At 42.5% G+C, this 24,356-nt stretch overlaps 1 protein-coding gene across 3 annotated transcripts; it reads right to left on the bottom strand.

The window, feature by feature from the left end:
• Positions 1–213: 213 nt before the first annotated feature.
• On the bottom strand, positions 214–23,906 carry esyt2a (extended synaptotagmin-like protein 2a). 3 transcript variants are annotated; one of them, XM_067252671.1, is made up of 25 exons: positions 23,767–23,906; positions 23,034–23,436; positions 17,699–17,740; positions 16,726–16,860; positions 16,411–16,487; positions 16,246–16,318; positions 15,436–15,525; positions 12,223–12,278; positions 8,867–8,987; positions 8,521–8,697; positions 8,201–8,283; positions 7,969–8,017; positions 7,753–7,842; positions 7,545–7,640; positions 6,580–6,681; positions 5,123–5,185; positions 4,153–4,227; positions 3,913–3,999; positions 3,653–3,802; positions 3,079–3,473; positions 2,794–2,892; positions 2,506–2,637; positions 2,152–2,257; positions 1,868–1,917; positions 214–1,728 (listed from the first exon to the last, which is right to left on the bottom strand). In XM_067252671.1, exons 2-25 carry the CDS (start codon positions 23,427–23,429, stop codon positions 1,683–1,685), a joined length of 2,790 nt encoding a protein of 929 aa, XP_067108772.1. In that variant the 5' UTR covers positions 23,430–23,436; positions 23,767–23,906; the 3' UTR covers positions 214–1,682. The 3 variants fall into 3 exon arrangements, with proteins under 3 accessions (XP_067108772.1, XP_067108773.1, XP_067108774.1); XM_067252672.1 differs by lacking the exon at positions 6,580–6,681; XM_067252673.1 differs by lacking the exons at positions 5,123–5,185; positions 6,580–6,681.
• Positions 23,907–24,356: the final 450 nt, after the last annotated feature.

The following is a 24,356-nucleotide window of genomic DNA, read 5'->3' as shown; positions in this document are numbered from 1 at the left end:
GCAGCCCCCCTCCCAACTTCTGTCAGTTTAACATCTCACTCTCATTTAGGATTGCATCAATAAAATTATAGTATTAATACGATCTTCTTCATGTAGAAGGCATTAAGACTAAAGGTGATAGTATTTGTGCTAATAATATCCAGATTAGTTATTGGTATTATCACTAATCAAATAGAGTGGGACAATGAAATAATTCCATAAAAGCCAGAATAATACAGCATACCGCTGCACACGCAGCAAAAGCTCTTTATTATTATTTAAAATACATGACATTCTTATACATGTAAAAGCATTTTTATCCTTTTAAATATCTGGACATTGTGGATTAAGGCACAAGATAAATAAACTACATAGTGAGCACAGACCAGTTTGAAATGGGATAAGGAGCTCAACTCCAAACACACTTTTCATTTGATGGCTTACACAGTCACACATAGCGTTTTTTCCAAAGTAAAAAAAAAGTGGGTATGGTTTGACAGGAAACAGTAGGTTGTTGCAGTGAAGACATAGGACAACAGGCATAGATGTTCCAACAACTATGTGCACATTTCATGTGATAACAAATGTAAGGTTATATACCTGTGTCAGTGGTGCAGATATGACAGTTTCCCAACAACATTAACACTTACAGTCTGATGTGTACTGTGATCTTGGTGAGTAAAAGCATTAGAAGCCTTGAACACAATGTGCATGCGTAATGTGTACTATGTAAAAGTGTATGAATGAAAACATCAAAGTTAAGACTGGTGTTTATTTATAACAGCCATGACGGACTACCCACATAGCACAGTGTATCTCTATCAACTGTTGAGTTTAGAGATCTGAAGACACCAATGTTTTGTTTTATAAAAGATGGAATTAAGTCAAATTAATGTATTCAATTACTCTTGCTAAAAGTATGATCCCTAAAAACACTTTAAAAACACAAAGTAGTGTGCAAACTTTCTTACATATTTGGCTTAAAACCCACATACAGTTAGATGAAATACTTGTCTCTTTGGTGACTAATTTCAAATGTACAGAGAATACAGGCTTGTATGAACTCCACAAGTTGCATGAGGAACATCAGAATCCCATGGAATTTCAATTTATGACATTGGAAAGTTTGTTGAGAAGGTGGTCATTTTGACTAAGCGAAACACCTTTTTGTAATACTATTATAAACATTCTTTTTAGTCCGCTTCATTGTACATATTTACATGTTGTGTACTGTACATAGTCCTCCCTAGAAGAATAAGGCAGTAAGTATGATGGAACTGCGATACCAAGACAATATTGTTACAGTCCATAACATCATCTGCGAAGAAGGAATTCTCTTTTTTTATATTTGCCTTTAGATACCTTACATACTATGTTCTACTTGTCCTCTTTTGCACAGAATAACTCATTAAAGGGGTTGATAATGTTGCGACTGATGTGTTTAAATGAATATAAAACACTTTACAAAAGCAAGTAACGTAAATAATAATAATTATAGTAAACATAAAAATAAACTAAAACGCAATGTAACTGAATGGAAAGGCAGTTACGCTCTCTGTACATGTTTGGTAGCATTGCAAAGTAAAATGAGACTTTAGTATAGCACATTTCCCTGTCTTCTTCTGTCCACTGAAGAGCAGTGGCAGTCTCCTCACACGCCCCCCCTGGCCAGGACCTCCTCAATCTTGTCTGTCAGTTTTTATCTACAGCTGAGCAGGTTTCCTCAAACCATCTTCACTTAGCTCATACCTGACAGAAAACAATTATCTCCAGTTAAGAGAAGAAGTGAAAACAAGTCATGTTTTTCAATACATTTTGTCCAATCATGGCAGACAGTATTGGGAGAAGAAAAACTAATCTATCTTAATTTAAAGTTATTTTTACTAACCATTGCGTCCAACCCTTAGCAATATCCTCACAGGTCAAATCCACCAGAACCTGGCAAGGTGAAATTACACAAAAAGGTTAAGTGTAAGACATAGGGTTATAGAGTAGGCACAGACTTTGGGTTTACTTTAATAATAAATAGTATATTCTGCACATGTATTATCTGAACCAGTAGGTGGAGGTAAGTAGGGGGAAATACAGAGAGTAGAGTAGGAAAATAAAAGAATAATAATAGGCGTCACAGAAAGATGACAAGAAAATAAAAATTAATCCTGTCTATGTTACCTTTCCTAGCAGTCCCTTGTGTTTGGAGAGCAGATGTCCTCCGTTCTTAACGGCTACGTCCAGAGTCCTCCGGTGGAGCTCCACAATCGACACGTTAAACTCAAATCTACGAAGAAAACATCAGTAACACATACTCATTATCCAAATATATATATATATTTTTTTTTAAAGCAAGTCAAATGAAATTGTATACTATGAAAACTGAGAAGGCTAAAAACTGAGCTGCAACTGAGAATTCAATTAGAAGACCACCAATTTCTAAACCCCATGACTACTGTCCCTTACCCCATCTCTCATATTATTATATGCGTGCATCTATACTGAGGACTTAAAAGACCAGTATTATCAGCTCACGTCTGATCATAAACTGGGTTGAGTGACTTCTTTTGTGTGTGAGTTTTCCTCCGGCCAGAGCGTCGTTTGTCGGGCAGCAGATAGAGACGAACATAGGGGTCTGAGCCGCTCTCTGTGAACGATATCAGGTTCCTGAGGAGGGAGAACCACAAACATCTTTCAAAACATTTGGTAAACCTACAATATCATTCATATTTATATTTTGTAGATGTACGTGCACTGTGTTGAGTGAATATGAAATGTTGATAGCGCAATTGGCAATATACAGTGAGTGGTGTACTTGTGTACCTGCAGGCGTGCAACACCACGACAAGCTTGTTCCTCTGAGAGCTGTGTCTCACTGTGAGCTGCACCTCTCCAAGGGGGAAATGACTGGGGCCTGAGCCACTGTGGGGAGTTAATCACACACACACACACACACACACACACACACATTACTTCTAATTAATATTAAAGTAATTCAGAAACGATGAGCCTTTCACCAGTCTTTAAGGATCTATTTCTGTCCATTTCTGTCATGAGCATGCAGGAGGCGTTGTGCGAGGTAGCGAAAGGCTTCCTTGGCCCCCTTACTTCTGCAGCTGACGCAACCTCTGCTGCAGCTCCTGCGTGGCGTAGGGGTTGGAGATGTCCGAGGCGATGCTAGGCGTGGGCTCCTTCCCAGCCAGGTACTGCTGGGAACCAGAGATGGCCAGGTTGGAGCTGCTTCGGCCAGCCTCGGCCAGACCTTTACCATGATTAAGACCCACTCCCCCTGGGCTGCCGAAGGAAGGCCCCACGTCTCCCCCACCTCGTCTGGGGAGGTCCTGGGAGGAGGCAGCCATGGAAGGGGGGAGATCCGAGACAGAGCGCGGAGGCTCGGAGACGGAGGTGCGTTGGGAGGGTACAGGGGTGCTGGTGCTGGCCTTGCGCACCTGGACTGAGGAGGGGGTTTGGTCGGACTGGGCAGCTTTCTCTAGACACAGCACCTGCGGTGTACGTGGAGCAAAGCATGTGGCTAGTAAAGGGGGAATCTGTCTGGAACCAGCTGACATGAGGAGATAGCCCTGGTTTCGCCAGAATACGTGACACCTACATAGTTCAAAGTGCCATCTCTTATCGCTGTGTCAGCCATGTGACGGTGCGAACCAATGAGGATGTTCCTTACCTTCAGCGCCATCTTCATCTTGAGAGTGCAACTGGGCCCGGAGTTCTTCAGAGGGAAACGCTTGTTGATCATCATCTCCTCCGCCTCCAGGAGTTCAGTGAGGGGCACCTTCAATGTCCCCAGCGAGCACTCGTGTTTCTCATCCTTCACCTGAGGACAGAAACAGCAGCTGCTTACCACATGTCCGCTCACATCACGAGAAGAAGAACCTGCCCTCAAAAAAAAAGAAACAGATAGGAACAGAGCGAAGGTTGTCGTACTTCCACCTCCAGCTCCTGGCTCTTGGGGTTGTGAATGAGGAAGGTGAAGGTCTCCTCCCACACTGGCTCATTAGTCTTGAACCGGGTCTGGGGGAAACCACAAGATGTCTGTTATTCATCCAAAGGACTTCATTTGAACCAATGGAACTTTTAAAGATATATTACACAGATTTTTGCATCAGCGTTTTTTTATTGGACTTCTTCTCAGAGGTGGGGGAAGTGGAACATGTTTGAACCAACCTTGCTCTCGCAGGTTTTGTGGCCGACAGTGAACTGGACGAATGGACTGGGGTCACTGCTCACTTTCTTACCAGACTGTGAAGAACAGGATCAGATCAGAAACTCAAACCTGTATCCAACATGTCAATGCTGGATGTTTTACATTCTCCTTATGAATAAACTGATTACAGCCAGTATAAAGATATACCTTTATTAATACTATTTAAAATAAGCTGTGACTATAACAACTAATCGTGCAATATTATGATCTGAATCAACACATTACTAGCTGCTAAATTAAAGGATCTATAGTACATAATAAAGACTCTGGGGTTCAAAGACTGGGTTCAAATGCTTACAAGTTAACATAGACCGGCTATTCAATTAAAATTATCCATTTTAGGCAATGCTGGCAAAATGTGTCATTACAAATCACATCTGTACTCTAGTTTAAAAATAAGGTTTATAGATGTATATGTATCTCCAGCACAGCCCCATTACACCCAGGAATTAAATGAAGATTGTCAGAGGCAAGGTATTTCACAGAATTAATTTGTATTAATCGCTTTGAGTTATGCATTGATTATCTCAAAACAAAAAAATATCTTGCAAAGATTAGCAAGACAAGGTGCACAAAATGCAGTGTAATCAAACACAAATTAGTAGGTTTATGCGTCTGTTTATCGCTGTATGGAAATCTGGACAAAACATGTACAGTATGCTGAAACAACTTGCAAGACATTCTGAGTGCTCGTGTGGCAGCCCTGTTGGAATCCATGGACAGGAAACAGTTGACTGAAACAGGGCAAAGCTGTCACATGGATGTTTGCCGTAAAGTGTATAACTTGTGTCCTTACACAATGGCCTATCACTTACTTATATTATTTCCAAACAATGCTCTGATCGTGACACTATTGTGTTTGTGTGTTTGTACTTATGTGCAGTCTTCCTCAGTGTTCTGACAAACCACATGTGTGCTTCGTTCTGTTACCTTGATGGCCTTATTGACAGAGGCCTTCTTCAACTGGTCATGGTTGAATTCTAATGGATTGCGCTTTAGGTTTTTCCCCAGGGGCAGGAGAGAGTGAACACACACCAGCAGCAGGTTATTAAGGGACAGGAGCATGCGAGGAAGAGGAGGAAGACCATGGGTACGATGTGAAGCCATAAGTCAATGATTACACCACCACCACCACCACCAGGAAACAGGCATGGAGACACAAAAACACACAATAAAAGGTTAATGGAAATACCCAAATGAATCATGAAGATACTTGAAAGGGACATTGATGAGTTGGAGAGACATACAGTAAGGAACATTCTGACATTGGAAAGCAGTCAAGTAAATGATACATGTACGGAGATGACAGTAAGAGAGTGAATGGAATATTGGCTGATATGATGAGCATCTAGAATGGTTTGAATGGAAAACTGTGATATTCCAGTCTTTCTTGATAGATACAAGATATGAAATCCACAATAGCTCAACCACAAATAGTATAACGTTAAAAAAAAAATACATCTAATAAGCACAGTTCAAGGCCCAGTCTACAAAAATTGGTTCCAATTCCAGTATACTTTTAAGTGTTCCCTGTGTGAATTTTATGCACTTGTTTTATGTTTACTTTTGGGCTGATCATTGAGCCATATATTTCACAACCGACTTTAACTACTACTTTATTATTATTCTGTGTTCTGTAACTAATTTTCTTTGCCAGGTGACTTCACTTTCAAAAAAACAAAAAACACTATAATGGTGGTTCTGGATATACACTAGATGTCTCAAACAACATTCAGAGGATTTCTAACACCTGACAATTGGAAAGGTAGGAAAAGTCAACTCTGCCCTGTATCTATCGCGTGTGAACCATACCATAGATACAGTGTCCTAAAGATGCCCAATTTACACAATGAAAAGGACCAAGTGCTGCCCCCTAGTGACTGAACATCATAGGTGCAACGGGCATGAAAACATGCATGTAGGCCTGTGGCAGCCCCCTAACACTAGCTGGGAATGGAGTTGGAAGGAGGAAAAGCAATCCAGTTAGACCCTCGTGAAAGGGACCAAGTTTGAACGTTTTTCAAATGCTTTGTACCTTCTTTGAGAGAGTCACTGCTTGGACATGACATAATTGTTGAAATCAATGCAGTATTCACAGTTTTGACTTCTCCAGTTATGTTATGCTAGTGGATACTGTACTAAAAGAACGTAATGAAGGAAGAATCCCCTCTTTTCTATCTAGAAATATGCTCATGTCCAGAAAGTCCCACAAATCACGCCTTAAGTCAAAGTCAACTTCATAATGTCAGAAGTCCACTCCATGCATTTCAGACAAATCAACATGCTCTCTGGGAATTCCTGAATTTCTATTCGTTTTTGTTGCTAACGGGCATTTGCACTCGGGAATCACACTAGAACACTAGGATGCAATAGGCCAGCAGACTCACAAATAGCGTCCTATAGAGTGAGGCGGTATTCTCACAAAAGACTAGGCCCGATGCCCGTCTCTCTTTCAAGTAGCCACACCCCACGTTCCCCTCGAAGACACTCTTCAGGACGAGGAAACGGAGAGAAGGAAGGAAACAAGAAGAGGAGGAAGCTGAAAAGAGACATGATTGAAATCTGTCTGCTAGCTTGCTTGCTATCTTTACAATAATGTATAATACAAAAATGATCTATACACGTGGAATATAAATAGTGTTAAGACTCGCTCTGAATAAAGGGGAGGAGGAGAGAACAGTTGTACAGAAGATTAAAGGTGAAGTGAGGATAATAACATGTCTCTCTTGAATCAGCCAATTGGAGGTAGAAATGTAAACACTTATCATTGTGGCTCAAAGCAATACAGCAGATGGATTAACGCTGGTTTATATGGCTTTCCTTTTGAAAAATTGAATGTCAGATCTATTTCAATAAATGCATTAGTACATTTTGTTTACATAATTTGTCAAACTGCACCTTTAATGAAACTTAGACAGCTGAGAAGAGAAAAGCAGGCACAAGACAAAGGTAGAGGGAGTGTGGCGAACTCGTATAGTGACTTGAAATGGCCGTTAAATTTGCTTGATTTACGTAAGTCAGAAAACTCCAAAAACCATTTATGATCATATAATCTACATTGAGTTCAATAGGTTTTTACACCTCTAAGCATTATAATAATATTATTATTATGTGGACGTTATGTACTACATAAGTAGATACTTCAATAATCCAAATGGCAGTGGAGTAGACATGAGGTCAGCTAGGTTTCATAGCATTCAAGTTGTTGTAGAGAACAGCAATCGTAACTTTGACAGAGACAAGTAATGAACATTAAAACAAATATATATATATAAAACATTAAACTTTTTTTTTTTTACAGCTATTTGTTCCGAGCTAATTTCTTTAACAAAGGTCTCAAACGTAGTCTTACCGGAAGGCTCCTGGCTGAATCCAGGAAGACCACCAGCAGCGCAGACGAGAGGCCGTCATTGGCCAGGCCTCGGTCAGCCTTGACACTGGACAACACCTGAGGGACAGGCAGAACAGTGCAGTTGTTATAGATATAGTTACCATACTGTATACTGATTAACTGTCAGTGATAAGAATCCTAAAGAACCAGTGATGGGTAACACTGATACCTGATCAAGCTTCTCAGGAGTTGAGAGCAGAGACAGCCACTCCATCTTCAAATGCAACTTCCCCGAAGCCACTTCCTCCAGAACAAACCACTAAAACGGAACGTACATCCAGCCAATGAGAGGATCCGGAACATAATAACATGATTATCTAGTTAGATGGATCGTGTCGTTACAGTAGGTGACAAAACCGTGTTACGGAGCATGGGCAATCCTTACCTCATCCACCTTCTGTTCTTTCTGAAGCTCTGAGACATCAATCATTAAACTGCAAAACAAAAACGGACTCAATGCTCAATGAGATGAATAAAGAGAACAGAAAACTATTACTGTGCTATGGCTGGGAATTGAGTGATTGTGTGATCGATGAGAAGGATCTATTTATTTCAGTGGAGTGCGGTGGCCAGAGAATTGGGAGCGACTGGAGTGAGTAGTCCTGCCAGGCCTGTACCTGCCCAGGAAGTCATCCTTGTCTGTGTCCTCGTCGAACAGTTCGATGTCCAGGTGGGGCCCTGTGTTCTCATACACCAAGGCCTAAGGAGCACAATCAAACAGCCATTCATATCCACCACGCTGTCCACAGTTTAGTGTCTTAGCGGCCTTCAGTCCGCCATTTCTTTATTCTCCTAATTCGCACATTTGAATATGATTTATTAATGTTTGGACAAAGTCTTTTACCACAAATAAACATCAGAAGGTATCGAAGCCTGGTACCGTGCATTCACTGAAATGTTCTGGTTATGGCTCAACAGGAATATGAACTTTCTCTACCTCGTAGACTTCATTCCATTTGGGGTTGACGTTCTCTTTGATGACCTTGCTCTGGAAGAGCTGTTTGCCAATCTGGATGATCCCATATGGGTCAGACTTGCCCTTGATCAGCCCTCCCAGGAACTTGTCCTTGCCAATCAGGTCCTGGGCCTCAAGAAAGTGGATCCTCAGGACGCCCTGTAGTCAAGAGACAGAGGGGAGGCATTGTGAGTGTGGTGTGTGTGTATCAGACAGAGAGAGAGATATCCTGAAAACCTGTGTGACTACGGCAGTATTTGTTCTAGTGTGTGTATAGTTTGACTATGGGATGTTTGTGTGTGTGCAGGGGGTGTTGGTTGTTCCATACCTTAGGAATAGGGAAGCGTAGCTGAGCCAGCTGGGTGTCTCCCACGAGAGGAATGGTGATACGGTTGGGCAGGACCAGGTAGCTGTTGATGATGTCCTGAATGAGGTTGTCACACAGACCACTGGTGGAGAGAGGGAGAGAGGGTGAGAGGGAGGGAAGGAGGGGAGGATGGCCACAAATAAGACAAAAAGGAGGAGAAAGAGTGTGAGGGAGACGAAAACATAAAAGAAAGTGGGAGGGTGAGATGGAAGGAGGAAGATTGGGAGAGACGGGAGTAGAGTGTGTCAACATCAGTCCTCAATTGAAGCTGCCACTCAAAACGATGGGCAATGCACTGGAGGCTTGGATTCATTTAAAAAGGAAAATTGGTGGAACGGGAGCAAGGTTTACCATAATACTTTGAATTCTGTGCTTTTGGGAGTGGTTTATCAGTGACATAAAACAGACTTTCAAGATTAATGTACAGTTTTCCCTTTTATTCTGAGTATTACGGTATGTTTTCCTTAGATACGACCCTGACTCCTGCTCTGCAGCTGGCAGTGTCTGTCTGCTAAGCTCAGCCTTGACACACCAGCATTCAGGACAGTAACTCAAGCTCGTACAATATATATATATATATATACACACACAAGCTCTTGGTTTCCGCCAAGTAATCCCTACATGAACTGAATATCCTGTCATCACATTCATGTACAAGTCCCCCCACAACATCCATATTTACAAATCAACTAAAGGATTTCATATCACTTTATGGTAAAAACATTATGATGTTGAGTACTGATGTTCACCACAAGAGGGAGCTAGGGTACCACGTTAGTATTTTAGTGGATGTGATATTCTAGGGCGGACCAAGTTACCCTTTGATACTGCCCTCAGGCCAGTTGTAAATGTTTCTCTTCTAATGGTTGGGTTAGGAATGTAGAAGGCTGAACTGATCCCAGACATGAGCTGAGTGCCACCTTCATCCTGGTGTCTGCTATTCTCTATCCAAACTGTTTAGAACTGGACAGATCTCCTTGTATTTCCCCTACAATTCTGTCCTTTAAAACCCAGTGAGGTTTTGACATAATATATCATGTCTATAAAAGGAGGTTGTTCGTGGTACTTGAAGAAAGAGCTTGTGGATCTAAAACACACAGCCTCCATTTCAGCAAGTACCGTTGGGCGGTATTCTGCCAAAGAATCACACGGTAAATTCAGACCTAGACACCCACACAGTTAGGGGTGACCTCAGTTATCTAGGCTTGGGTGTGAAAGGCAAATCATGGCGGAGGAAATTGGAGACCCATATACATACATACATACCATGCACGCACAAACACGCATGCACTTGCACACACACACACACCCATGAACACACGGATCTTTAAACAGGTAAAACGTTCAGGCTGAACGTGTATTCGGATGTTTCCTTCAAACTTGTGGAACCAGTCAAAGCTTCATTTCACAGAGAGGAGCCTAGACAGCACCACAACATGCCTGAGCTTTGAAAACAAACAACTCCAGGTTACAGACTGAACATGTTTTAGTTTAATTCCATTCAGGCCTGTGTACGAGTATTGCCAAATAACACATCTTACGTTGCTGACTGTCCATAAAATTAGATAACTTTTATTTTGAAAAGTTGGTTATGACCACAAAATCCTTATCCATGAAGGCCATAACATGGACCAGCCTACTACCCTTTTAGCTCAATAGCTTAGTGCCATATTAAGAGTTTCCAAACAATCCCTGCTGAAATCAACACTCCTTACGACCACACATAAAAAACATTCCACACGTAATACGACAATCATAATTACAACACTGTCACAATCATGTTTCTATAAACGACTTCACAAATACAGCAGTTATAGTACCACATAATCTAATAGTGAATGCAATGATTACAGCAGTCGGATGGCAAGGGGCTTATTGCATGAAGGTTGTTTTTAGACAGTGTTTTACTGGTTATTTATAGAGAAAGCCATGAAACAACAGGGCCTGCAGTGACTACTGGAACTATTACTGCCACTGCAACAGAGCTCCGCCGCATTGACAAGTTCACCTTGTGTTGAATGTTCTAAATGTTCTCTGCGAAAATACAACCATATAAACAATAGAGTGGAATGTCACATATTAACAGTACCTTATGGCTATGAGGAGAGAGGAGTGGCTCCCTATGATAGAACGCGTTAGCATTTTAATTCTCCGGGGTTAATAAACACTGCATGTTTGTGTCAATGTTTGGCATGCAACTGGAAGGAATGTGGACTGGGAACGTCAGACGTGAAATTGTAAATACGGGAGCATTAAAGCCAGGATTCAACAGTGTGCCTGATCGCACCCTGTCCTCACATAGTACAGACATGCTGTTGGGACCTGCTAAAGCATGACCTCATGTATAAGGTGACCTCATCCTGGCTCGACTGTGGGTCTGGGACTCTACCTTCAATACTCAGTGACAGACAGAGCTGTGATCATCTTCTTTGCATCCCCCCACACACAGAATGCGAGAGAAACAGCATAATAGCGAGAGAGGAAGAGGGAGAAAGACCATTATAGTGAGAGGGAGAGAAAGAGAGAGAGAGCATAATGGTGAGGGGAAGAGAGAGAGAATGAGAGGAAGAGAGAGAGAGAGACTAAAGGTGAGAGAGGGAGAGAGAGAGTGAGAGGAAGAGCGAGGAGACAATGTGGCGTCATGTCTCACACACACTTGCACGTGTGGCGTTATCATGAACACGGACAAACAATATTTCAAACAGACACACACACACCTGCTTTCCTATACCCCCCCCCCCCCCCCCCCCCCCCCCCCCAACACTCCCTGAATCTATGGAGTTGATCACCTGGCCCTCCACAATAGAGCCCTGGTGTTTGCTGGTCCCTGGTGTTTGTGCTACAGTAGGCCTGTCGTCACTGAAGGGACAGAGCTGTTCTCAACACAGGCACAAAAGCCAACACTGATCCAACAGTCGAAACTCTGTAAGGCTTTTTCCTGCTACAATAACAAACAAATAAACGACCCAACCCCCCTCTGATTATTGATCCAAGGAAACAATAAATAGTCCTAGGACCCCAACTACAACCTCAACTTAAAAGGATTTTATTCTAAGGCTCCATTATGTACTCCTTTACTTGGGTTTTGCAGACACCTTCTCATTTTATGCTCAGCACAACACTAGACCTATTCAGCTAGGTTTGGCACAGAGGGGTTGCAAGTGTTTTCTAGTGATGGTAGGCAGAGACAGAGAGAGAGACAGAGAGAGAGACAGAGACAGAGAGACGAAGAGAGTTGGGTGTGGTATAAAGTGATAAGAGACCCTGATGTGATCAAGAAGAGTGTTGTTTACAATAGTACAGCACTGGTCACTTACTTCAACCCTGGAATGTCCAGCATGTTTGTGAGGCCTGTCCAATTGATGTCCAGCAACTGATATAAAAAAAAAAAAGAAAACAAGAAAACTTTGTAAATAAGTTCAGATGAGCTTGGAAACTGGGTTGAGTGCAGTGGTATTCAACACAACAACTCTATTCAAACGTTTTTGTCTCTAAACTTGGGCATATTAACATCAATACAGAGCATACATACATTTTGCAGTACAGCACATACAGCAGGTAACAATGTACACAGAGAGTAAATCACTTTCTTTATTTGTTTCTTCAGTAGATCTGAAGTATGTGCATACAATTGGGTTTTTCACACACAAGTATCCTGGTGACATCACTGCATGATTCAGCAAAGGTCTTTTAAGGCTAATCAAGTTGCCCAGATGATAATCAGTGAGACCGGCTGATATTGTTAGTTCTTAGCAGATGGGAAGCGAATGTAATGCTGACATGTGCTCTGCCTTCCTCTAGTGTCTGGACTTGTCTGGATGCATTACAGTATTGCTACTATCAAAGCAAATCAATAAGCTTCACGATCGTTTATCGGAAGGGTACCATCAGTACTAAGGATGTCCGGTCACCTAAGGTAAAACACATCATTGTCCATCACATCTTACTCCCTGCTACAGTATTAGTGCAGAACGATGTCTTGTTTTTGCCATTTGGTGTGGTCATACCCAGAGTGCGAATTATACAATGACAATTGGGGGGGGGTCAAACTTCTTCTCCAGGGTGTGTATCGACCCCCCGACCTGTTGTTTTTACCTCTTTGAGGGGGGGTCCAAGTCTTAATTAGGGGGTCAGACCCCCCCAACCCCCCCGTAATTCGCACCCTGGTCGTACCTTACCATGAGTTCTGTGCTCAAACCCTGCAGTGATAGTAAAATCCCAATACAGCATTAACACAAAGCATGACACACATCTGGAGCCCTTGAGCAATGGATAGAGACAAGACAGATGCGGGGCAGGCCCACAGAATCAGGAAGGACTTCCCGAGTGAAGAATGCTGTGCCGTGACTTGTAGTCATTAGAACATTAAACCAGTGGCCAGGCTAGCTATGTCACTGGTCTAGCTAGTCATGTCGGTAGGGTAGGAACAGTGGCATGGCTATGCACGCTCCCATGCTAGGAGTCCAGCCCAGTGAGTCATGGGATCCTGACACTCCCAGACAACATTACCAAGGCACTACAGAGTTCAGGTTACAGCAGAAGTTAAACCCCTTTGACATTACCAGTTAAGAACAACACAATGTTACTATATGTGTCAACTTTGAGTTATGACAACGTATAATAGTAGTAAATTCAATTGAATACTTTTGGTTACATTCTCAGCTTCACTGCTGTGACCTTCTGCAAGACAGCTCTTTGTGTTTGACCACTGAGTACATGAGAAAATCTGTTTAGAGGCCTAACTCAACTTTTGCCATTTAAGGAGTGAAATAACTCTGTTTGGCTAGTTGTCAAGGCAACAAAATATGTGGGCCAAACTTGAGATGTGATGTCACCATGTGTCAGAGTAAAGGGGGTATTCTGTGCGTGTGTTTTTGAGTGTGTTAGTGTGTGAAAGCCGAATTTAACCGAATCGTTATTGTGTTTGACTTTCTTCACGTCAGCTGGTCAGGACAAGAAAGTTTCTAAAAAGCCTGAGAAAAGGTTAAGCTGCTTAAACTGTCAACATTACGCAAACTGACTGAAAATGTAGTGCAATCAAACACCAATTACTGCTACGGCTTAAAGCACAAGTCTAAAGAATGTCAGTGCACGATGCAGTAAACATATTTTCCTTCTGTTCAGAATGGTCTCAAATGACCCTCAACATAGTTTAAAACATTCAAAATGACACATGATCACATGATGTTTGCCCGCCTACAGATTCTTTGGTTATTTATTTCCATAGTGTTTTTCCTAGGTGGTTTTGACTACAGTGTAACATAGCCTTGAGTGGGTAGCAGAGGCTGGCATGCTACAACAAGCACAGTCAGAGCTGTTAGCCAGCTGCTACAGTAGCCTTGCTCTAGCCAGGCGGGTCTGTGGAGAGGAGGGCGTAGGAGGGCGTAGTAGCACCGTCTTCTTCAGAGCACACCACTCAATAAAAAGACACCATGCAATATGTTCTGGGCACACAATAAACTACACAGCTGTAGGTGGTCACACCTACAGAAATGGACATCAGTCTTATGTGCATCCCTGGTTTTCAAGGCCTTTTAGTTACCTATCAGCATTTAAGTACAATCAGCTCGGCTTAGAGACAGTCTTTCCGACAACCCGAACATCTTAAAGACCAAGGTCGTCTGCAACTGTTCTAATTTATTTGTTCTGTTTAACTACTAGGACAGGGAGGTGTTGACTAGGGCCTTGTACAGAAGATTTAGCTTCACTAGACTGATGATTCTACAGCTCACAAACCATCATTACACCCTGACTGATTCTATTTGATTGAGCCCAGTTTGGTAGTTTGAAGTCAAAATGGCCTTGTTATAAGAACAGATCTACAGTTTGTCTGAATAATATACTGCAGGCTTATGACGTGTAATAAGAAGTAAGAGCAGCATGTACGCTGTATGAGGACATCAATACAAGGTGTGGGTGGAAAGCCCAGTAACGCCTCATGATAATGATGCTGCTGCACTTTCATTTAAGCCACATATAAAGCCTCTTCCAGGCCCCACTGGGACAGAATTAGGAGTAATGTTCTAGAAAAAGACCCATGCTATTTCATGGGTCTGAAGAGAAGTGTCTGGTTCTAAAAATAAATGACTTGAAAGTAACGTCATCCTCAACACAGAGCTGTACAAGTAGTCAATGACGTCCCGAGTATATTAATTTTTTGTTGCAAATGTCACATGAGGGTAGCTACAATTTTGCTGTCCTAGCCACCAAAGAGAAAGTGTCCTTTTTGTGTCACGGTACATTTTCCTTTGAGATCTCATATCGTCTCCTGAATCTGGAAGGCGTGTCTGACGCAGAGGAAGGGGATAGTCAAGAACAGAATGATAACGACTTAAGAACCACAAGATCTCAAGATCACAGTCCAACACGATGAGTCACATCTCACTGGAGACCACAAATCTCAGATTGCACTGCTCGTATACCAGCTTTGACTCACTTTAAAAAAATGACACTCGTAAACAGCATTTTTTTTACTTAGATTTCTCTCAGAAATATCAATATTGTGACTCCCACTAGGGGCCGGTACTCACAGGCTTCTGCAGGAAGAAGACGGACAGCGCTCCAATCAGCGGCATGTCCCCCAGAAGAGGCTCCATGACGACACGCAGCGTCCCCTGAAGCTGAGACGTGAACACATGGAGAACATGGTCACTCAGTGGGTCAGTACAGCGAGGCTGTCCTGTGGCATACAATCAGAACATTCCACCCTATTGTGTTGCGTTAAAGAATGTCATCGTTCATGATGGTGAAGATACTTTTGTTTTGTTTTTGTCTACGGCAACATATTTACTGCAAATACGGTGGATTCATTTGTATTTACGACAGTGTCTGACACCTCATTGTAACTCACATCAACAACAAAAATCTGTTTGATATTACATTTGTGGAAACTAATTGTCATGACTTGCATTTAATTCAGGTCCACTTGAAAGTTAAAAATACGGCTAAGAATTTCCTCAGGAAATAGCTTCAAAATCAGACCTTTTATCAGTCCTACAAAAGCCTCTACAGTTAATGTGACTATCTGTGCCAAGCCATATAGCATGACAGGAAGAGCAACTACAGTCCTAAATCTAAACAAACTTGGGCAAATGTTTGCTCTGGGTTTTTATCTGGCCTACTGTAGGTGATCTCTGAACAGCAAATATGGCAGTGCTTTGCCTTGACCCTCTACTGTGTCTGGACTTTTCCACCTCCACGGTAATCAGTGACGTGTCAACATACTGCATGTGGTATACCTTTGGTTGCATTTACATAAACAAATATGGAGGTTGTGGCAGGCTACTTTACATCCACCAACCCGCTGTGTTTCACATGTTGCATGTACAACCCTCTCGTACCTGTATGCTCTTTATGCCAGCTCGGCAGTAGTATTTTTTGATGTCCACATCTATTTCCGTATTCCCGACAAAGCTGAAAATACAAGGTAGTACGTAGTAATGTGAAAAAGTCACAAATACTTTAGTGGTCAAGAGAGTAGTCAACCTTATCAAAATGTAGTGTACCTTATCTGCAGGTCCATGATGATCTGACGTTTGTCCACGTTCTCACTGTACACCTTCACCCCGTTCACTCTTAAAGGCTGTGGGAGAACGCAGAGCAGAGGACATCAGGGAGTTATCATGGACTGGAGATATGGGGTGGGGCATATTATGACATGAGTAAATGCATGTATGTGATGTTTGAAAACCTACAGTACATCCACACAGGTAAAAAAAAACGACAATTTTAAATGCAGTTTACTGTTAGAAACACAAGATGGCTGTCAGTCACGTTGACTCCATTGCCTCTTAGTGAAGCCTTGCCGGCAGCCCTCTCACCTTGTTCCCCATGTCTATCTTGGTGAAGCTGAAGGTGCTAAGGTGAGGGTTAGCCCCTTTCACTGCCGGCTCGATGGTCTCCCGGAAAAGCTTTTCCACAAACTGACAGATGTACGGCCACATCTGCTTCACGGTCTGAGAGAGATAAGAGGGGAAACTCCAAAATCAATAGAGATAATGGTATTCATTTTGATTTATTTAACGCTGTGTACCTTCTCAGCAGTTGGAGTAATGAACATGGTCCTTGGATCAGTGCAGGAAGTACACTATACAGTTGGAACCTAAAATGTGTTTCTCCTCTTTAATATTGTTAAATATGGCATTTGCATTCACTTGATTTGACAAACAGACAAATATGATGAGATGCTGTAACAAAAGATGTATTGGAGTAAGCAGATAGGAATGTCCTGGTGCCTTCTCCTTCACTGCCTGTTCTATTCACTCTATAGGTGTGGTTCTGCTATATGACACCATGGGTTCAGATATTAAAGTCACACTCAGTGGCCCCTTATGCTGTTCATTTGTTTCTCTAGGATTATCAAAGGGATAATATTATGATACAGTACATGTGGCTTTGCCTCATGACACAGAACATTACAAATTTGAACTTAGCAAAGTAACTCGGGTAAGAACTAAAGCCCAACACAGCCACTGTTCCTCCTCTCTTCTCCCATCTCCTCTGTCACATCTTAGTTAATCCCGTGTGCCGGATCCTTCAGTTGGTCTGATAGTTACTGGATCCTTCTCCCCTCAGGGGAGGCTGGTACTGGAACAGGAGGTAGCCCCGCTCCAGATACACTGCCTATTTATAGCCTCAGTCTGCTAGCTAATGCTAATACTGACTAGCACACGTGGAGAAGGGTAGAAGAAAGTGATGTGAAGAAAGAGAGTGGTTGGTACAGGGAGGGATAATGGAGGGAAGGGAAAGAGGAAAGAATAAAGGGAGGGATAAAGGCAACTTGTAATTTAATACCTTGTTGAGCCATTCCACTCTCTCAACGTCTGGGAAATGGACCTGCAATAATGGAGAATGATATTGATTAATACAGGTGGTAATGAGTAAAGCTTTAGAAAATGGTTCAAATCCTTCTATATCATTCTACAGTAAAGATGCAGTAAAGACTGATCACACAGGCTCAGTGGGGCACATTTTTTGGGTCAAGTGCCTTTCTAAAGAACACAATGGCAGGATAGCAATAAAGATGTAAAACCAGGAGTAGCATCCATACTCTATGGGAACTAGCAATAGTTCTACAGAACTGACCCAGTCATTTTCATTTGTTTAGTACAGTATTATTTATCCATCCAGCATTGACAACTATCTGTGGGAGCCAACCGAGGCTGTAAACCACAGTCCAAACATTACAAGAGCTCCTGGGAACATTGATATACAGTACAGCCCACACACAACCATCCAGCTGACTCAGCCAAGTCAGCCTTTTCACCCATCGCCAAGCAACATCAACATAAAAACAGACTATAAATTCATCCCTCCTTGCTCCAGTCATTTAGATTATTTTCGATCTTCAGTACAGTGATTCAATCATCCACGTACAGTCGTTGCTGCCCATACAGGCATGTCAAATCAGGTTGGCTTTTTTCTAAACGGCCTCGTTCAACACTGAATACCAGCCTTATCAGAAACCTCCAGAACGGGTCTATCTGCCGGGGTGAGAGGAGTGTGCGGACGGTGACAATGACAGGTCTCTCAGGCTGGAGGAAAGGTGCTGATTCCACTGGGTGTATTCAGGGACTTGATCAGCCTGACGGCCTGGGAGCTGCAGCTGCATCACGGCTGTTTGGGAGTGCTGGGAGAGGACGAGTGTGACAGAGCCGCATTAGTCCGTTACGTAACATTCAGACGGCGCTCACACCGCCAGCTCCTTCTCACTAGCACGGCTTCGTATACTGATTAATATGGATATGCAAACACACAGATTATTATGTGTATTATCATTACATGCAGTACACATACGTGTTCGTTCACAAGTTAGGGCACTCAGTATACTGCATACCAGCAGGCAGTGCATTATACCAGCAGGCAGTGCATTCCTGTTCTAATCCACTAAACACTGATTACCTTCTTTTTACGGAATCATTAATTAATTTCAAGTAGCTGGGACACTTTAGTCAAACTAAAGTGGTTATAATGTCAAAGCATAAACTTTAGTATAATGAAAAGGAGTTGAGCGGTGATCAGGGGTGGTTACTGTTCACATAGGGCTGAAATCAAACTTTTTGCCCCAGTGATCATTTCTTTTATGTGGCATAGAGTCACATCTTCTGTCCAAAACGACTTCTTTAGGAGCCCACATAGTATGCAGGGGCCACAATGGAAGGAAACAGAAATTTGGTAGCTGACCATTTAGTGAAACATAAACCCACTTTCCTCTCCTTTTAAGGTTGGCTGCTGACAAACAATAGACCTAGTTTGTTCAGGCTGCCCTTCTTAAAAGAGAGAGAGAGAGAGAGAGAGAGAGAGAGAGAGAGAGAGAGAGAGAGAGAGAGAGAGAGAGAGAGAGAGAGAGAGAGAGAGAGAGAGAGAGAGAGAGAGAGAGAGAGAGAGAGAGAGAGAGAGAGAGAGAGAGAGAGAGAGAGAGAGAGAGAGAGAGAGAGAGAGAGAGAGAGAGAGAGCAAGAAAGAGAGAGAGAGATGGGACCACTAAAAGAGAGACACAAACTAGAGAGGGGGAGGATCTTGTGTCTTTCACAAGCCCAGTGGAAAAGCAGAAAGATTCAGCAGTAATTCCTGACGGAAGGAAAGCCAGGAGGCTCTGACTCACTGTTGTGCTATTTCCTGGTTCTAACAGTCTACGAGTAGAATATGGTTTCCAACCATTTGCTGTGCCACTGACAACACACGAGAGAACAACACAACTAAGAAGCCTATGTAGACTGTGACTCACACAATGATACCAGTACAGTAACAAAGATAACATCGATACAGATTAGCAGACAGAGGGCCCATTAGTCCATTATGGAAATCGGTTTGATTCACTGCAGAGAGGCCTATCAGTGCAGTGAAAGCATGGTAAATCCTCTATAACTGCAGTTTATTCTGGAGTCACGGTTCATGCAACAGATGTTTGTCAATTCCAGCTAGGGAGTCGGCTAGGGATAACCTCACTCCAATCACATATTATGCACACTTTCACACACACGCTTATGTCATATGTAATCTGTATCAGCAGGCTATGTAACAGAAGCAATTTGTTAATTTGACTAAAGCCCAAATCCAACTGTCAATAAGGATCCATTGAGTTTGCTCTAGTGAGTCTCCTTCTCATCCTGCACCTGATATACTAGGCTAACTAACTGATTTTGTTTCAATAATCAATCTCACTGAATCAAAAGTCAAAATGCAGTTACTGGGTCAGAGGCCCGCTCCTGTCCAAACAAGCAGGTCAAAAGTGAATGTTACCTGGCCCACTTAAATGTGCACAATCAGCTGTAACTTGGACTGTGGCTAAACAGTGAGTCCAGATAGTAGTGTTGTGTCAACACGGAGGGCAAGACAAAGTATATCACAGGACAGTTGTCCTCACTTAAATTTAGGCCTTTAGGGTTGAGTGGGGGATGGTGAGGCGGGATGACACTTTATTATACAGGAAACCTGAGCCAATCACTGTGGCAAGTGTCAAATCACACCCATGAGCCTCTTGTGAATTACTAACATTCGGGTAACTTCCTTTTAAAAGTGTTTTATTTCCATTTTACACTGCTCCTTGAGCAGTGCTTTAAGCTGTTACTATTATAACCGCAAGCCACAATTATGGCAGACAGTGTTTGGTAAAAGTTGTGAAAAGCATTTGTAAATTATGTTAAATCTCACACACAGTGCTAGTATTTAGTTAGTATTCAGCTACATATAGTGTTTAGTCAATATTGGCCTGTGTTGATTCTACTAGGCATGTGGTTCAGTATGTATTACACACCTGCTGCAGTGTCATAGCTTTGAGAATGTACATGTCAGCACGACCCTGCTCGATCGCTCACACACACAAACACACACACACACACATGGGTGTCTTTCGATCCCTCACACATCACAGTTGATGACACGATAGGGTGACTATCCCAGTCACAGACATACTAATCTCTCCCCTTCAGACACAGTGTCAAGGAAGTCTCATTGAAATAACACACTAGAGGCACCGGAGGATGAATTACTCTGAGGAACCGTGAAGTAGCTAGCAGGCCTGCTGCTCCCAGAGCACATTTAAAGCAGTTGGGAGCAGCAGTGCACTGCAAACTTGTTTCCTTCCCCCACTCTCTGGACTGCCCCACCCTTTGGCACATCAAAAGACAAAGCCCCACCCTTGCCAAGTCACCAGTAGATGAAGGAGGGGCGGATAGGCAGTAGGAGGCAGACGGAAAACCATTACAAGTTATGACAATTCCTCCATAGAACACAGTACGGCAAAAGAATATTATTATCAGTTCATGTAATATATACAGAAATACAAATATGCGTGCTCTGTATGCAAACAAAACCACAAGTAGACAACACTGAACATTCTTGGCTCAGTAGGCTGGTTGAGTTATACACCACACTGCAAGCCCTCATTCCAGACATATTTTCCTGGAGAGAAAGTCTAGAGGGGTCTCTGAATCTCAACCAATGCCTGCCTTTATCCACTGGAGCTTCAATTGACCTGTGGACGGCAGAGCACAATCATTTCCACCCAGTGGTCGTTGCTTACTGCATTAAATGTCTTATAGATGTACGGGTGGCCCTCTATGAATAACAACTCGGGTGTTAGTCTTTCTTGTTGAACTGATTGCCATGTAGGCTGACGAGGTGCAAGGTAGGTTGTCTGAACTTGTCGTGACTTAAGTGTCAAAACCCATCAGTGCTTTAATTTAAGGCTATTAGCCGGCAACAAATACTTACATAAAATGATCAGATTAAACATGAATACTATCCCCATTTTCCTCTTCACCAAAACAAAATAAATACCAGAGATGTATGGGGTTATGAGAAATGTTATTTTGGAATGTTTCTGAGTGTCTACATCTTAAACACATGGCCCCATGAAGAGTGACAGCAGGGCATTAGTGGAGCGTTACAATACTCCCACGTTGACAGGACAACCCGATAACACTGCTGTCTCTCACTGATGATACGTAATCAGAGGCGGAGCATCTGAGAGCCAGCCAGGGGCCAGGTATACCAAGCCCATGGAGCCTCATGTAAACCAGGCCAACTTGAGAAGCATGGTGTTCTACATAGAGAACTAGACAGATTATGGTCTAGTTCTTAACACTACATGAACTGTGTGCCTGTTAACACACACACCCAAAAACATCATGTACATTTTGTTAACTATACTATTCTATTATGTTATGACTTGCAGATACGTAATACAAGTCTGTAAAGCGCACCCTCCACCGTACTGATGGCTACTGAAATGAAACATACAAGTCAGTATTAAGCCTTTCACAGCAAGAGCATGACATGTCTGTTAGCCTGTGACACACAGAATCTTCCTTCAGAAGGAGCCCCAAGACTGGCTACCTGACAGGGTTACAATCCAGAAGTATTAATAGCCTTGAAACTGGAAGGATAGTGATGGTAATCTGCTGAACAACATAACTCAACCACCTACTGATCAAGAGGACATGCCATGTAACAAAGACTGAAATGTAGAGATAATCAAAGGTCACTCAAACGAGTACTCAGGTACTGTACCTACGATGGTAGTCTCTCATGCCAATGTGCAAATGTGTTAAGTTGATTGCTAGACCTAGTCAACAAGTCCACATGATCAACTAAGGATTCTGTGAAACAGGCATTGTTTGTTCCGAGAATGAAAATAAAGGTGTGAGTGTATCATGTAACCGAGGGGTGGTTACTAGCATATCCCTAACATAACAGCAGCTCTGAGCCTAACATGTAGGGCCTAGTCATTTATCAGATGCTCTTATCCAGAGCGACTTACAGTAAGTACAGGGACAGGTGTGTAGGGTGAAGTGCCGTGCCCAAGGACACAACGTCATTTGGCACGGCCGGGAATCGAACTGGCAACCTTCTGATTAATAGCCCGATTCCCTAACTGCTCAGCCATCTGACCCCTGTAACCACGTTTTGTTACAACTGCATAGCCTGGATGAACTGTGGACTGCTATTGACACCTCTCTGAAGACCTTTCCACAGTTTGGACATGATATGACACTGTGTCTTCAACTCCTGTTATTAGTAGTTTCTAAATGCCATATGAACAATGCACTTGGTAAACAGTAGTTGCAGCTGAGCTAGTGTACTGATTACAGTTGCGCACAACGTGACAACGACTACATTGAACTTACCCAGGGTGGCAACTCGGAAGTGGGCAAACTTTGCCTCACTGTTTTCTCTTCATGCTCTAAAAACGCCAAGGCTCGGTTAAGTCTTGTGCTTTTATTTCCATGATGTCTTCTGTACCAGAAAAAAGTGGCAAGTCCAACAAGAATCCAACTAAAGCTGAACTCAAAATATCCCAAAACATAAATGGGAAAAATAACGATGAAAGTCTTTGAAAATTTCATCAACATCTGGGTGACATCCGTAATGGCTGTTTGTGGCTCATCATCGGGATCCACCGGAGTGATTGGGTTTGTATTGGTGCCATTTGGACTGTTGGGTTTATCCGGTCCATTTTCCTTGACCTGCCCTGCGGAACCTGTCGGATTGGACCCTGCATCTTGCACTCCACTGTTACTCATTTCCACTCTACAAAACAAGTTAAAACATGTTTAGAATGGTATCAAACACAACACTAGCGGTACGCAAAGGGTTGGTATAATAAACATGATACATTGTTTTTTCTCATCGTTAAGTAAGCGGACGGTGAGTAGAGTGCCTGGTGAGAAATTGAGTTCTGAGAGCGCGGCTCAGTAGGCAGATCTGTCAATCTGCTAAACCAGTACAGTTGGTTTACGGAGGTTTTATCCAGGACCAGAAATGTGTACCGGTTTCATCTAACTTAATTTAGTCCTGGTAGGACTGTACTGAGTACTTTTACATGTTTATATACATACAGTAAACACTTAACCGACTCACCTTTTCTGTCTGCGACATTCATAGGCTATAATACTGAATTCAGAATCCCAGACCCGTGGAGTGCATGGCGTCCTTCGACCAGTTTCCAGCTCTGCTTAATACCTTTACCACATCCTGCCTTCGCTCGGTGTGCCTTTCGGTCCTACACGCACTTCGTTCAGCCTATTGGCTCAACCCACTTCTCGTTTTTCTAGCAGGAAACTGTCATTGTCAGGATAGGTCAAACCCATGAGCGGGGTATTTTCAAAATGTATTTCCATGCGCCATCTCGTGGTTAATGAAGTTAATCCAAAATACTAAGTAGAAGTAGCCTACAATAAAACAGAAGTAAAACAACATAATACTACAATATATATTCAAGTTGAGCTGTGCAGTAATAGTCCTAAATTATAAACATAACCGAACAAAATACAAAACACTTTATTTTAGGATGTAAAGGACTTTTTGTGCCAGGGAAAACATTTCTCAAGTACTCTGTACGTAAGTATTTCCCCCACTAGATGTCAATAGAGACTTGAAATGATCAACACCAATAAAAAGGCCCCTGCTCCCAACAGCTCGCGTGTTATCAACATTAGAACGCCTTAGGC

Source organism: Osmerus mordax, chromosome 16, assembly GCF_038355195.1.
Source record: "Osmerus mordax isolate fOsmMor3 chromosome 16, fOsmMor3.pri, whole genome shotgun sequence".
NCBI classification, from domain to species: domain Eukaryota; kingdom Metazoa; phylum Chordata; class Actinopteri; order Osmeriformes; family Osmeridae; genus Osmerus; species Osmerus mordax.
The sequence above is the reverse complement of the archived record's forward strand: the minus strand, read 5'-3'. Positions and strand labels throughout refer to the sequence as shown.

Coding starts and splice junctions, on each gene's coding strand:
- esyt2a (XM_067252671.1), bottom strand. CDS start 23,429: ATGAGTAACAGTGGAGTGCAAGATGCAGGGTCCAATCCGACAGGTTCC. Junction 17,741..23,033: donor CTTCCGAGTTGCCACCCTGG/GTAAGTTCAATG, acceptor CCATTATTGCAG/GTCCATTTCCCAGACGTTGA. Junction 8,018..8,200: donor AAGGATGACTTCCTGGGCAG/GTACAGGCCTGG, acceptor TTTGTTTTGCAG/TTTAATGATTGATGTCTCAG.